The sequence below is a fragment of the Hyperoodon ampullatus genome (genome assembly GCF_949752795.1).
Source record: "Hyperoodon ampullatus genome assembly, chromosome: 2".
Taxonomy (NCBI): domain Eukaryota; kingdom Metazoa; phylum Chordata; class Mammalia; order Artiodactyla; family Ziphiidae; genus Hyperoodon; species Hyperoodon ampullatus.
Window position 1 is genome coordinate 59,744,920 of NC_136915.1, and position 15,935 is coordinate 59,760,854.

At 43.6% G+C, this 15,935-nt stretch overlaps 1 protein-coding gene across 2 annotated transcripts in view; it reads right to left on the reverse strand.

Annotated features, from left to right (window-relative positions):
- The window catches only part of WLS (Wnt ligand secretion mediator), a gene marked incomplete at both ends in the record, with an annotated part of 104,821 nt that overhangs the window by 34,105 nt on the left and 54,781 nt on the right, over window positions 1-15,935 (reverse strand). For both annotated transcript variants that reach the window (XM_079726509.1, XM_079726508.1), the window contains one exon: window positions 3,385-3,509. In XM_079726509.1, the coding sequence (XP_079582635.1) occupies window positions 3,385-3,509 (125 nt within the window). The remainder of the gene's footprint in view (window positions 1-3,384; window positions 3,510-15,935) is intronic.

The following is a 15,935-nucleotide window of genomic DNA, read 5'->3' on the forward strand; positions in this document are numbered from 1 at the left end:
ACTACCAGTTGATTAGACACGGCATGTAAGATTTTAAAAATTCTTCTGTAGAAAGGATCCTTCTTTTCCAAACTCCAGCTTCAGGTTGGATGAGTCTTCCTGTATAAATCTGTCTTCCTCTCCCCTCTGCTCCTTTCTCTTATACTTACAAATCAAGGCTATTATTAGGACTCTGCAGAACTACTGAAAATACAGTACAGGCTCTAACTCAGCCTCAGATGAAGCTGCACTCAGGAGGCTGATTACCTGCTATGGTAACAGCAAGAGGTGGGTTTTCTGATGTGTTTCCAGTCAGGGTCTTATTTATAGAAACTGAGAGTTTGAAGGAAACAAAACTTATTTAGTCTAATGCCACTGACTTGATTATGTGGCTCACCCAAGGTCCAAAAGTCATGGCAGAATTGGGTTGAGGACGTGGGTCTCCCAAGTCCAGCCTCCAGCTCTGATTCGGAGGAGGACTCGTGAGTGCAGCAGAAAGAAAGGAATGCTGTTTTGCCTCAGACATGCCTGAAGGCAGGCATTGTGCTGTGATAAGGGGGGCCCTGAACTTCAAGCCAGGAGGCTGAAATTCTAGTCCTGACCTCACCCATTGCTGGGTACCTGGGGAAGGTCATCCACCTCATTTGGCCTCACTTTCTTCCTAAGTAAAGCAAGAACGTTTAATTATATGATCTCTGGGGTTCCTTCTAATGCCCCGTCAGGGGTCTCTGTGTGTCCTCCACTTCCCTGTCCCTACAGAAAGGGTAACACCACCACATGAGACAAGTTTACCTAAGTCCAACAAATGAGAGAGACACACAGGGTCCTGGGATCCTGGCCTGGCCTACCTGTCTGAGAGACAAATTCACTGTATCCTGCTGGGGACTTTTCCTTATTCACTGAGGTTCTGCCTCTGCCAGTATTTAGGGCATTTAGGAAGAAAGATTTCCTTCTCTCTCTTCCTCCCTCCTTTTCCTTTCCCCCACATCCCTCCACCCTCCCCCAAATCCAGCATAAGCCTGGCTAATTAGGACAAATTACAGCAGGTGGCAACTTGACTTTTTTTTTAACTTCACAATCCACCAGGGACTAAAAGGCTTTAAAGCAATTTCTCATTTAATCTTCAAACTCAAGTCTAAATTTCACTGCAATCAAAAAGCATAGATTTGATGATTCATTTCCTTCACACTTTTCAAGGTTTAATACCTTTCTTGAAAGGGATCAACACATCCTAAAGATAATTAAGCAACTGTCATTAAGAAGCAGTTGTAGTCTTCTTAACGGCCTCCCCCTGACTCTGCTTCTCAGTGCCCTCTAAGTGTATACATAAGATGAGAAATGACTTTTCCCTTTTCTGAGGTTTAAATTCCATATCCAAAAGCTTTATATCCTTTAGCTTAGACAGCCAACCAGTCTTAACCTCTGAATGATGAGGTCAACTTTTAATTAATTTCCTCCATTGCATATAAAGGTCTAGAAATATTACATATCTCTCTCCTGCTACCTCCAATTTCTCTTGACCATTCATTTTTACCTACAGATTGCCCCCAAAGGCCTACCCAAAACAATTCCAGATGGCTTTTGGGTGGGGGGAACCCTATATTTGACCATTCAGTAAAGGGTCTACTGAAGTGATTTTCAAACTTTATCAGGCTTAAGAGAAGGAATTGAAATCCTGTTAAAACACAGATTCCTTGGTCCTACATGCTGAGATTTTGATTCATAGGTTTGGGGTGTGCCCTGGGAATCTGCATTTCCTACAAGCTACTAGGTGATGCTGACGCTGTTAGTCCTTAGACCACACTTTCCATAGCTCTTGTATAGGGAACCTGGGGAGGGAGAATTAACAAACACCAGGTGCCCCAAAAGATGCTTATGTGTAGGGTGCATGGTTTGCCCATGAGAGTTTTAATTTATACCTTTTGTCCTGTTGGCCCGACTGGTGAAACATGTCCCAGACTTGATTTTAAGTGATAAGGTTCATTATCTCATCTTGTCCTTAAAAAATTCCCAGGGCAGGTATTATTATCCCATTTTGCAAAGGAGAAACTGAAGCTTGGACAGATGAAGCAACCTTGCCTGAGGTCATGCAGTCAGTAAGTGAAAACAGCCTGGAAGTGAAGCCAAGTATGTTTTGCTCCAAATCCAGGCCTTTAACTAATGTTCATGAACCTGGCCGGACCCATCTTACTCCTCTTTGGGGCAGGATGGGCAGGGCAGGGGCATGGTACTCAGAGGCTTCAACCTGCCACTCTTACCATTCCACAGGGAACCCCAATTTTCCAGTTATAGGCAAAAGTGAAGTTAGGAAAGGCCAATGTTAGGAGAAGAGAGGAACTAAATCAGTCAACAGAGCGAGTACTACAAGGTAGCCCAAATCCTTCAGGAGCAACTGACCTGAAGATATCAAGTGACAAATGACATAATCAGGAATGTGCTTCAGTGAAGTTTGGCCTCTCATGCATTTCATGCAAAGAAAACAAGACTATTTATGTCTGTGAAGGGACATCAGAGATCACCTAGCTGGTGGTGTTCCTTGTCAACACTCTTGAGGAATGTGAGTAACCATGAGTAACAGTAACTACGGCTCCATTTCAACTTCACAGAGACTTTCAAGGGGGGAAGGGGGTGGTGAGGGGGGAGGGGGACAGAATCTTGGGGAGGCATGTGTGAGGGCAGCATGTGGCACTGGAAAAGGGCCCCTCACTAATTCTGATTTGGTCCTTATACAGACAAATCCCACTATCCTCTGAGGGTCACTGAGTCCATGCCTGTATTTTAATTCCTGGAGAATCTAAGGCCTTTGTCCAAGAGAAAGTGTCTCCCTACTCTCAATGAAGGATAGTGGCTTTCCTCCCCTTGGTGGTTAAATGAGTCTTCCCGGAAGAACCAAAGAAGGGAGAGTCCTAAAAGTATGAAAGAGAACTGAGAGGTCTCAAAGGAAACTAGATTTCTCCCTCAGGTCCTCTTTTTGTCTGTGGTGTTTGTTCCCTGGGATTGTTAGTCTTCACACCTGCACACTGACTTTGGCAACAGAGATGCCGATGAAACAGAGAAGCAGACACATGCATTGAACCGATATGAACAGATTTGTACACCTAAAATTAACTTAGCAATGATCTTCAAACACTTTTTGTTAATATCCAAAGAACAAGAATTTATTTTTACGGAGGTATTTCAGAGAAACAACTAAATCACTTCAAACAGACATTCCTTGTTCTGTTCTTTCCTCCTTTGCAGGGACATGAAATATCTACATGGCCCTCTTCTAGGACAAAGGACAGTGACTACTAACCTTTGTGGGTCATGCATGCTTAGGAACAAGAAATGTGTCTGACCAAATGTTCCCACATACCTGGAAACAAAATAAAAAACCTCATCAACTGAGACTTCAAGGTACCCTACCTTGGGGGAGGTGAAGGTACATTTGAGTTTCCGGGGCACTCTCTCATGGGCCATTTCAGTCCACTCAGCAAACATATCATCTCGGTAAGCCAGGGAAATATCCATGGAAACTTCTGCATTTTCTCCTGCAAGAGAAAGGATGCACAATTCAGAAACAGCTTCTGGGAAGATACTTTGGAAACAGTTTAAAAATTCTTATAGGCTCCACCATGGAAACCAATAAGACAAAAGAGACGTATCAGTTCCTATAAAATGCCAAACCTGACTCTCCAAACCCAAGGACTTAAAAGTCATAGGATGACTGTCTAAGCTGGAGGTTGGGTTCCCTCCCATAATCAACTGTTCTGCCAAGGAGTCAAAGAGCATCCACTTAAATTCCTCCAGAGACAGGGGTCTCACTCTCTCTGAGGCAGTTCAAATGGTCAGATTCCAACTCACGGTCAGCATTCATCCTCCTTAACTTGCACCACTGGTCCTAGGTCTGCCTGTAGGAGTCCCACAGAAGATGAAGTCCTTTTTCCACAAAAGTTCCTTAGGTACTTGAAACCTGCAACTCATCTGCCTGTGTTTCCTCTCCTCTCTGATAAAAATGACCAACTTTTTCAGCCACCCCTCAGAGACATGATTTAAGTATCTTGGGTGCTTTCTTCAGGACATACTCTAGTCTGAAAGCATCCTTTTTAAAATTACCCCCAAGAAGCTCTCAAATATAGGCTCTGCTGCTTCTCAAAACCCCTTCTTCAGAGTATGGACAAAGTTAATATAAGAGGTAAAGGGTTTTTCCAAATTAAAGACTTATACACAGATAGGAATATAATAATAAGTTCATAATTGTGCAAAGGAACATTCACATACACTTCCATATCAATAAGGACCATGAATGGGTTTAACTCACCATAGAACTCATTAAGGAGATTAGAGTAATAAAAACTGCCTCTATCCATTTTGTCTGTTTTATACTCTGTTGAGCAAGTTCAAGAACAGAGGAGTCTTAATGGAGGAAAAAAAGCACAGACTACATTTCCAAAATGACCTTGGTGAGCCAGCTCCCACTGGGGTTATGAGACTGGGCTCAGTTCTAGGCTCTGGAACCTGAATATCAGGTCACAAGGGAAACATAAGAATAACTGCTGTCTGAAAAATTAGGGCTGTTCTTTCCACTGACCCAGTGTGGCTTGTAGACAATTTGACAGTGTGGTGAATCCCTGGTTCTCTGAGGAAATCTAGGAAGAGAAGGAAATAATGCAGGAAAGAAGGAATTTGAGGCCATTCTGATATAGACCAAACCTTCATGAACATCAGCACCTGCTCCTTTATTAGTATTATTTAAACCCTCTGTCACTAATAATGAACTATCAGAAAGAGAAAGTAAAAAAAAAAAAAATCACATTTAAAAATCACATCAAAAAGAATAAAATACCTAGGAATAAACTTAACCAAGAAGATAAAAGACCTATACTCTGCAAACTATAAAATACTGATGAAGGAAACTGAAGATGATACAAAGAAGTGGAAAGATCTCCCATGCTCTTGTATCGGAATAATCAATATTGTTAAAATGGCCATGCTACCCAGAGCTATCTACAGATTTAATGCAGTCCCTATGAAAATACTGATGACCTTTTTCACAGAACTAAAACAAATAACCCTAAAATTTATATGGAACCACAAAAGAACCAGAATTGGCAAAGCAATCTTGAGAAAAAAAGAATAAAGCTGGAGGTGTCACCTTCCCAGATTTCAGACTATACTACAAAGCTACAGTAATCAAAACAGCATGGTATTGGCACAAAAACAGACACATAGATCAATGGAACAGAATAGTGAGCCCAGAAATAAACCCAAACACCTGTGGTCAATTAATCTATGAGAAAGGAAGCAAGAATATACAATGGAGAAAAGATAGTCACTTTAATAAGTAGTGCTGGGGAAACTGGACAGCTACATGTAAAAGAATGAGATTACAACATTTCCTCACACTATATACAAAAATAAACTCAAAATTGATTAAAGACCTAAATGTAGAACATGATACCATAAAGAAGATAACATAGGCAGAACACTCTTTGACATAAATCACAGCAATATTTTTTTGGATTTGTCCCCTAAGGCAAAAGAAATAAAAGCAAAAATAAACAAATGGGACCTAATTAAACTTAAAAGTTTTTGCATGCAAAGGAAAGCAATGATAAAACAAAAAGACGGCCTACAGAATGGGAGAAAATATATGCAAATGATGCAACTGACAAGGGATTAAAATCCAAAATATACAAACAGCTCATACAACTCAGTATCAAAAAAACAAACAATCCAGTCAAAAAATGGGCAGAAGACTTGAATAGACATTTTTCCAAAGAAGATATACAGATGGCCAACAGTCACATGAAAAGATGCTCAACATTTCTAATATTAGAGAAATGCAAGTCAAAGCACAGTGAGAGATTACCTCACACCCATCAGAATGGCTACCATCAAAAAGTCTACAAATAACAAGTGTTGGTGAGGATGTAGAGAAAAAAGAACCCTGTACACTGTTGGTGGGAATGTAAATCGGTGCAGCCACTACAGAAAACAGTATGGAGGTTCCTCAAAAAACTAAAAATAGAACTACCACACAATCCAGCAATTCCACTCCTGGGTACATATCCAGAAAAAATGAAAACACTAATTCGAAAAGATACATGCACCCTAATGTTCATAGCAGCACTATTTTCAGTAGCCAAGATATGGAAGCAATCCAAGTGTCCACTGACAGACAAATGGATAAAGAAGATGTGGTATAAATATATATATATATATATATACATACATATATAAATACACACACACACATAAGCACACACAATGGAATATTACTCAGCCATAAAAGAGAATAAAGTTCTGCCATTTGCAGCTATGTGAATGGACCTAGAGAATATTATGCTTTGCTTATGTCAGAGAAAGACAAATACTATATGATATCACTTATATGTGGAATCTAAAAAATAATACAAACGAATGTATATAGCAAAATAGAAACAGATATAGAAAACAAACTAGTGGTTACCTGCAGGGAGAGGGAAAGGGTGAGTGGCATGAGATTAAGAGATACAAACTGCTATGTATAAAATAGAAAAACAACAAGGATATATTGTATAGCATAGGGGATTATAGCCATTATTTTATAATAACTGTTAATAGAGTATAATCTGTAAAAAAAAAAACAAAACCCTGAATCTCTATGCTGTATATCTGAAACTAATATAATACTGTACATTAACTATACTTCAATGAAAAAATAACTAAAGATAATAAGTCTCAGTCAAACATGGTGAATTGGCTACGTATGTTTTCCTCCTCTCACTCCTGAAACTCCACAAAAAAAACAAACAAAAAAACAGTAAAAGAACACAAAGGATATTAAATCACAAGGGGGAAAAAAATGGTAGTGACATGAGCAAACCAGAGACTGCAACAATTTTTTTGAAGATGAAAAACAGATGGAGTAGGATTTCCTGACAGCCACAGAGATGGGCACAACCGAAACTCCACAGAAGGTATATTTTGGAAAAGTGAGCCAACATGTCCAATAGACCCCCAAGCCACTCAGAACTGGAAAGCACCAGGTGTTGCATAAGACAGAAGAGGCAAGATGCTGACAACAGGGTAGCGGGGTCAAAGTCTGTACACAGAATCACTGGAACCCCAGTTCTCATCCATCTTCCCATCTCCACATAATCCAGGAGACTCTGGACTTGAGGACACTAGGCTGTGCAGAGACCCAGGGCTGAGAATGGATAATAAGAGTCTGTATAAGAAACTGTGGGACGCCTGGCTTGGCAGAAGCAATGCTCGGAGTTTGTATACCCTCTTGGTTAGGAACCAGAATGGCTACAACTGTTTGTCACTTGGCAGCCTCAGTGGTCCAAAGAAAGAACTGAGCAGAACTCCCATCTGTGAGTTCAATATTAGGCACCAGGGTACCTCCTTTTCATTTCTAACATTGGGATTAGGAATTGGGACTTTCAACTCTGTCGAAAGGGCACTTCCAGAACCACAGAACTCAACAGTATAAATCTGAAAGGTAGGGCTTCCCTGGTGGCGCAGTGGTTGAGAGTCCGCCTGCCGATGCAGGGGACATGGGTTCGTGCCCCGGTCCGGGAGGATCCCACATGCCGCGGAGCAGCTGGGCCCATGAGCCATGGCCGCTGAGCCTGCACGTCCGGAGCCTGTGGTCCGCAGCGGGAGAGGCCACAACAGTGAGAGGCCCGCGTACCGCAAAAAAAAAAACAAAAACTGAAAGGTATAAAGGAAGTTATCAATTCTCATATTGCGCTCCTTGGAGGACCAGGGTTCAGAGCAGCACTGGCCCTAGACACACAGCAGGAGGGGTCCTGAATCTGGGTGCCACACTTTTAAAGGGTCCCGCTCTGTCTGGCCCTTTTCCAGCTGTTCTCTTCCTCTCCAGATGAGAAGACCCTGAAGTGAAGGGGACATGTCCATCAATATCCTAACCCCTCCCCCAATTTTTAGAACATGGTCCAGGAACTCAGGACCCCAGAATATGTACCCAGACAGCCCTGAGCCTACTTCCACATCGTGGGACTGGGGGGAACCTCTTCCCCAGATCTGGCCTCCCAGAGGGAACTACACAACTACTTGTGCACCCTTGGGCTCAGGAGTGCTCAAAGGGCTGTTGTTTGGAGGAGGATACGGACAGAGATTGAGCTTGGAGGGTGGGGTGTCCACACAGAAACACACTCTTTGTATGGGATGGAGCCAGGGGTGGGAAGAAAAGACATCTATAAGCCCACACTCCCTGGTCCATCACATTTTTGGCACGGAATTCCAAGGCATCCAAGAATCTTAAATTCACATCCAGACTTCTAGTGCATTACGAAAGTAAATTTGTTACAACTGGATGATAAGACTTATTTGGCTTAACAATTTGCTAAGCCAAATTTATCACTTTAAAATATTGAGACATGTGGCAGCCATGCCTTCATAGGTACTCTTACCTTGCACCCCACAAATGTTAGGAGTGGGCCTGGTACAGAGCAGGTGCCTCAGGGAGAGAAAGGGCCAGACAGACTGGCCTCCTGGCCTGCTCTGGCTTTAAAAGTTATTGCCACCTGTTGGGAACCCCCAGACTGTTTTAAAATATGCTGTTAAAAACAAACAAAAGGGGCTTCCCTGGTGGCGCAGTGGTTGAGAGTCCGCCGCCGACGCAGGGGACACGGGTTCGTGCCCCGGTCCGGGAAGATCCCACATGCCGTGGAGCGGCTGGGCCTGTGAGCCATGGCCGCTAAGCCTGCGTGTCCGGAGCCTGTGCTCCGCAATGGGAGAGGCCACAACAGTGAGAGGCCCATGTACCGCAAAACAAAGAAACAAACAAACAAACAAAAATTTTAAACACTGTTTTCGTGTACAATTACTCTGTGTTAGGCCCTCGTGACTTCCGTGCTTTCATTTAAATGACCTCGTGAAACAACTTATAAAGTGGGCATGGATATTTCCTTTTGATTAGTGAGTAAACCAGGGTCCTCAGATATGAAGTGACTTGCCTGAAGTTGTATTATTGTTGGTAACATGAGAAAGAGAAGTATTTTGAAACTGTCTTAAAAGACAGCCATCTTTTTTGTACAGCTTAAAGAAAACTGGGTAACTTATGATGAAAGAAGCCCCTCAAACTAGTCACAAAATATGAATAGGTAGTCTTTAATAAAAGCAAGTCTCTGCGTGTACACTGTCCCCTTCGGTCCTCACACCCATCCTATAAAGAAGAGGTTAGTTATACAAATTGTCCAAGAGTACATGGCTAGTAATTGCAGAGCTGGGCCTTAAACCTCAGTCTGGATCACCCTAGACCCCACCACTCTCTGTTACCTTTGTTGGTAGAAAGAGAATTCAAAAGAAACTTAACAGTTGAATCAAACACACTGCGTGCAGAGACCACTCAACTCTGACCAAACACAACTTTCTACAGGAGGGAAACACAGCACTACTTCAGAAAACTGACTGGAGGAGTGTGATGTGACCCGACCCCCCCCCAACCCCAGCGTGGAGTTGGAAGCCTGGGGACGCTTGTGTTCATGTTGTGGATCTGGCCCTAACCGGGCATGTAGTCAGGGACAGGAGTGAGCCCCGTGGACTGGGGGCAGCTGCTTTCAGCTCCAGCCATCATCGTAAGGCAGCACAGGTCTTCCGACCAGACCTGCTGCTTCTTTCAAGAGAAGCCAGAAATGCAGCTGGTTATACAACATCTCTCAATCTTTAAATGTCAATAACCAATTCCCTAAAAATAAAAGGAAACAAAATCTCTGCGCAGGTCAGCTAATAAGACATCAGGCAAGCTGTGTCATTCTTTGAGGGGACACTTTTCATACTCCCCCCACACCACCGTTCTCTTTTCTTTCCATTTCAGCATTAGGCGAAGTTCTTTCTAAAGCTTTCTATTTTGGTTCATGAACTTTACCACATACTCTGCCTAATCCTCACACATCACCTCCTTACTTCCTTTGCCATCTGGGGGCAGGTGTTATCATTCCTGTTTATGAGGCAGAGAAGCCAAGGCTTGGAAAGTTTTACCCCTAGAAACATCAGACACTCAAGCTTCTAGAGTTTCATGGCGTATAGTTCTTACAGAAACCACAGGGAGAATGGCCGGTTCAAGTGGCCCTCGAGCCTTCCCTGGCTGGACTCTGTGATCTCCCCTACCCACCCTGCCATGAACATTCAGGTTCCTTACCCTGTTGGAATAGGACTTGCCTCCTAGGATTCTGTGATCATTAAATTAGATACTACATGAAAAATCCTTAGAATAGTGCAGAAAGCATGAAGGGTTAGCTATTGTTTTTATCATTTTTATTAGGGAAGTGAAAGTCAGTCTTATACTTACTTTAATTCAAAATAATTACCGGGTTTCAGGGACATGGGACCTCCCACAATGAACCCGTATCCAAACCTGGAACACAAAACTCAGAAAAAGGAAAACACTGGGCAGAGAAACACAGCAAAGCTCTGAAGTCAGCCACCAGAATCACTTTCTCTTCTGTCTCCAATGGACTCGGAAACAAAGTTCAGCTTTAATGACTATGTTGCATGTAATAAAACACTGGTCTCATGACACCCCTCCCCTCCCCACAGAGATAATGAAAGTAAAGCATCCAATTTGAACGCCCTGGGAGAATGGCAGGAAGGCCAAGGCTACCTCTGGCACCTGGAGAACCTTCCCTATAAAACAAGGACGCTGGTTATACCAGTTCCATGGGGTAAAGTTGTGAAGTATATCAGCATAGGGCATTTATAGATTTGAAATGCATGGTTTTCCACACCTAAACGAGACCAGCAGCTTTGCTATCCTGTGGGTTGTCGGAGCCTCGCGTTTCTCAAATGGCTTTGGAGACACATTTTGGTTGCAGGGAAAATCCATTCTCAATACTGGGAAGGGAGGTGTGGAAAGGCACACTCGGTATTTCCATCCTGTTATGGGAGCAGTGCTCTGGTGTGAGGAACCTGCACTCTAGGGTTCCGGAGGAGCCGACCCAGACTGCAGAGTATCATTACCAGCAGAAAGATCTGTGCCTTTCCATATTGGGAAGTATAGACCAATCATATCCTTAAGAAGCATTTATCTCTGTATGAGTTAAAACGCCTTGCCCTTCATGAGAAAAGTGTTTGCCAATCAGTTTTCTGAAGACAAGTGGAAGGCCAGAGAGGTGAGCAAGTCCTTAGCATATGCCAAAAATGGTGGGGGGACAAATAGCTAGGAAAACAGTGTGAGCACCTCAAGAAACCTAGGGCAGCTGCTTAAGGTAAGAATGGCCCCTGGGAGGAGGGGCTAAAGTGATGAAAGATGAGCTTTCCTTGAGGAAAAAGAAAGAAAGTAATCAAAATGCTTCTTACTTACACTTTTAGAAACAGGTATTTGCCAGCCAGGATAGTACAAAGAGTTTGGCAGCCAAACAGATCTGCTTTTCAATTTAATCTTCATGTCTTCCTAGCTGAGAGACCTGAAATGTCTTAGTTTCCACCTCTGCAATATAGAAATAGTGGGACCTACTTCCCAAGGCTGTTGACAGGACTGCTTGGCATATAGGTACTTAAAAATACTCACTCCCTTTCCATCCAGTCCTAGGATGGTTATGTTATATTATTGATCAATTAACTGGAAATAAAGGGGAAAAGGGGGAGGACAAGTTACATTAAGAGTTATTAAAGAATTATTTTATGGTTGTCAAAAGCTTTTCAGTTCCCTAAGAAACCTTGATTTCCCTGGGCCCTTGTTCTGGGAAAAAAGTAAAGAGATTTCAAAATGCTCACATGCATTCCCACATTACATAGGGGAGTGGCCAGTCACCAGGTTTGTTTGGGTAACCTCAGAAGGAGGCCATGCAGACCGGCCTCCTCCCAGCCTCCTGCAGACATATAATCTGGGGTTATTTATGCCAGCATTCCTACCCTGATCAAAAACTCCCCGACCTGGCTTGTATTTTCTCGACGTTTTCAATTAAGGAAATAACAAAACCAACCCTGTCCTATATCCACGGTTAGGTCTGGCAAAAATGGACTCAGCTAATTATAAATTTGGTCTCAGCTGTTTTCTTAAGATGCCCTACAGGCCTGGGTGTAAGCAGTTATAAAATGAATGAGTACAATTATTTTGCAAACCAGCCTAACAGTTTAGTTCACACCACCTCGCTCATTTTTCCCCCATCACGTCAAGCATTTGCGTTGTGGAGAAATATTTTCCACATGTAGGAAGACATTTTTCTAAGCATCATCAGAATGATCCCTTGCTATATTCTGAAGCAGTATCTCCTAATTGAAGTAAGCTGTCTATGAAACATGACTAGGGCATAGGGGAATGTTCCTCACATCAGGCCCTTTGCCATTAGAAAACATCCACTCACACTTACGGCACCCTACTGGACCGCTTAAAGGCTATACATTTGGAAAAGTAGCTGGGGCATCAAATGTTTTGTAAACAAATGAATCTGCAGGACCACAGAATATAGAAAAAATACATCCTGGTGTTCACTGGGTTGTAGAATAGCTCCTTCCCCTTCCAACTCAGCTCACTTGCCCTGAGGGGTCTCATCTGCTCTTGGGACACCAGCCACCTCTCAAGTTCAGATTCCCCTCCTAAGTTTCAAATCTGCACACTCACTACCCACTGGATGGCTTTATTTCTGTAGTTCAGAAAAGAAAGCCAGGGGCTTCCCTGGTGGCGCAGTGGTTGAGAGTCCACCTGCCGATGCAGGGGACATGGGTTCGTGCCCCGGTCTGGGAGGATCCCACATGCCGCGGAGCGTCTGGGCCCGTGAGCCATGGCCGCTGAGCCTGCGCGTCCGGAGCCTGTGCTCCGCAACGGGAGAGGCCACAACAGTGAGAGGCCCGCGTACCACAAAAAAAAAAAAAAAAAAAGAAAAGAAAGCCAAACCACCAAATCTGGTCAATTCTCTCAGCTCATCAAGTCTTGCAGATTTATCCCTGTCTCTCTCCTCACCACCACTCCCCGTGTTCAAGGCCACCATCATCTCAGGTCTAGATGATGCAAACACATGCCCCATGCCTGTGTTTCACACTGTAGCCAGATAGATGATTTCTGAGATACTTTCAATGTCTTTACATTACCCCCAGTCTAATGTTGAAACTCCTTAAATGGCATAAGAGACTAAGATCTGACTCTTGGTTAGCATCCCAGGGTCTCATCTCGCAAACCCTTCCCTATTCCTGCCCCCCAAGACTAGTCACCTTAGCCTGCCATCCTGCCTCCAGCCTGGAAGACAGGTAAGAGTTCAGGCTCTGGAGAGAGGCAGCCTGGAATCACGGCCCACCTTGGCCACTTGGTGGCCAAGTAGGCAAGGTGTGCAACAGCAGGCAAGCCACTGAACTTCTCTCTCTATAAAAGGGGGAGAACGGTATGCCCATCTCCTAAGGTTGTGAGGACTAAATGCGCTAATCACTCAGCACAGCCCTGGCATACAGTAAGCGCTCAGTAAATGCTGACTGCTTTTTTAAGTCTGCTACTCAAGGTTACCTACACTTACTGCACTTGGGGTCCCTGCTTGCACACGAGGTTTTTAATAGTTGTCCCCTTTGAGAGGATGAATTACAAAAGAGCTTCTTTGCCTCTGGGCTGCCGACAGTACTCTGCAGATAGTGTTTGGCATTCCCACTCGTGCCAGAACAACTCCTGCTCATCTTCTAGAATTCTACAGATTCATTCCCACCTTCCCTCACCCACTAAAATGGATGAAGTGCCCCTCCTCTTGCTCGCACAGTACCCTGTGTGTCCAGCACCGTAACACGTATCCTACTGCAGTTCAGCTACAGGACTACTTACCTGTATCTCTTTCCCTACCCACCACCCACTTAGACTGAGAGGTTCCTGAAAGCCAGGGACTACCTCAGGCTTGCTCACAGCTCTATCACACATGTCTTTCCAAAACAGATAGTCATTAAATATTTGCCAAATTAATGAATATCATTCTTCTTTCTCCAAATATTCCTACAATCCAAAATTCCCTCCATCACTCCATCACCTCTATAACAAACGTGTGTAGTCTATAGTTTGCTCTGTTTTGGTGGCATTCACTTTCTTTTCCCCACTGCCTGCTTCCCTTCTCCCACACACACCCCCCACCAACACACGCACACACTCCGAAAAAAGGATGTTCCTCAAATTTGGCCAAGGGTCCCATCTAGAAGTAATATGCTGTTCCTGGGGCTGGGTGGAAGGGGAGTGAGCCTGAGGGAGGCACCATGTCCTTCCTCCCTCTCCATCTGAATTATAATATGGGGATGCAGTAGTGTTCTGCTTGAGAGGGCTAGTAGGGGTAAAGAAGGAGAAAAGATGTAGCCACAGGGACTAGAAACCACATAGTTTTCTGACCTGTTCTAGAGTTTAAGGTTTAAGTAAAGCAATAAAAAGATGGGTCTTTGAGGTGTGTATCATACCTGCCCAAGTCTATAGGGATAAGAGAAGAGCTGGAACTACTGGCAAGAGACTTCAGAGAAGAAAAACTGTACAGCACCCATTTGGGTAGAACACATCAGGTCTCTGGTAATCTACTCAAGCCTACTTTCCAAGACAGAAAAGAAGCCCATCAGGAACTCATAACAGGAAGTCATAACAGCTGGTGTGGCCACCAAGATGGAATAATGTACCTCTGAAACCTCTAATTCTAAGTGGATCATCCAATCCAATTCATTTTTTTCCTCCACCAAATATGTTTAAGCACCTACTAGTTTCTATGCACAATAGTGGGGATGAAAAAGACATACAAGGCAAAGTCATTGCCCTCGATTGTTCACAGTAAGGTGGGGAAATATACATATATTTTTTTATGTATATGCAGGCATATACATAAATAAGTGCTATCTCATGTGGGTAGTACATCTAAAGTAGGTATATACAGTCAGTTCTCTATATACAGATGCAGAACCTGCAGATATACAAGGCTGACTGTACTGCACCATTTTACACAAAGGACTTGGGCGTCCATGAATTTTGATATTCAGGTGGATCCTGTAACCAATCCCCCAGGGATATCGAGGGATGACTGTAGTCAGCACAAAGATGTCAAGAGTGCCTGGTAGGGGGACAAGAAATGCAGCATAGAACACATGACGTTCTAGATTATCTCATCTAGAATAGATGATGTTTAACTGTGAATCACAGGATGAGTAAGAGTTCACTAGGTAAGGAAGCAGGAGAAGAAATTATAGGCAGAGGAAGCCGCATGCCTAAAGAGTCATGGAAGCAAAAAATAGGACAGTGTAGTCAGAGAAATCAACTAATTCAATACGGCGGGGAATGGGAAAAGGAGTGGAGAAAACAGACAAGGTTGAGAGGAGGAAGGATTTTCTGACAAAGAGAAGAAACGTGCTCTGAATGCTGCATTTTATTTATTTATTTATTTTAATATTTTACTTATTTATTTCTTTGGCTGGGTTGAGTCTTCGTTGCTGCGCACAGACTTTCTCTAGTTGTGGCAAGCGGGGGCTACTCTTCATTGCCGTGCACAGGCTTCTCATTGCGGTGGCTTCTCTTGTTGCAGAGCACGGGCTCTAGGCACGTGGGCTCAGTAGTTGTGGCTCGTGGACTCTAGAGCACAGGCTCAGTAGTTGTGGCGCACGGGCTTAGTTGCTCCGCAGTACGTGGGGTCCTCCCGGACCAGGGATCAAACCTGTGTTCCCTGCATTGGCAGGCGGACTCTTAACCACTGCGCCACCAGAGAAGTCCCAGCATTTTCTTTAGAAGGATGTTTAAGCAAAGAGATCTGGCGGCTGTGTGAAAGGCAGACTGGGATAAGGTGGGGGAAGGGGCAGAGAGATCTAGAAGAAACTGTGGCCCGCTGCACTTACACAGTTTTCAGCATGTTTAAGATTATTTCATCTCATAGTAAAGGTCACCAGAAGGACCTTCCCCATTTTCCAAGGAATTTGAACTCAACAATGAGCCAATCTTTTCCTTAAAAAGCTAGAGAAATCAGAACCATCCAAGCTGGCAAGTGTTAAAACACTGGAGAGCAAATGTGGCGACACTGCTCTTTCCTATGTGACCA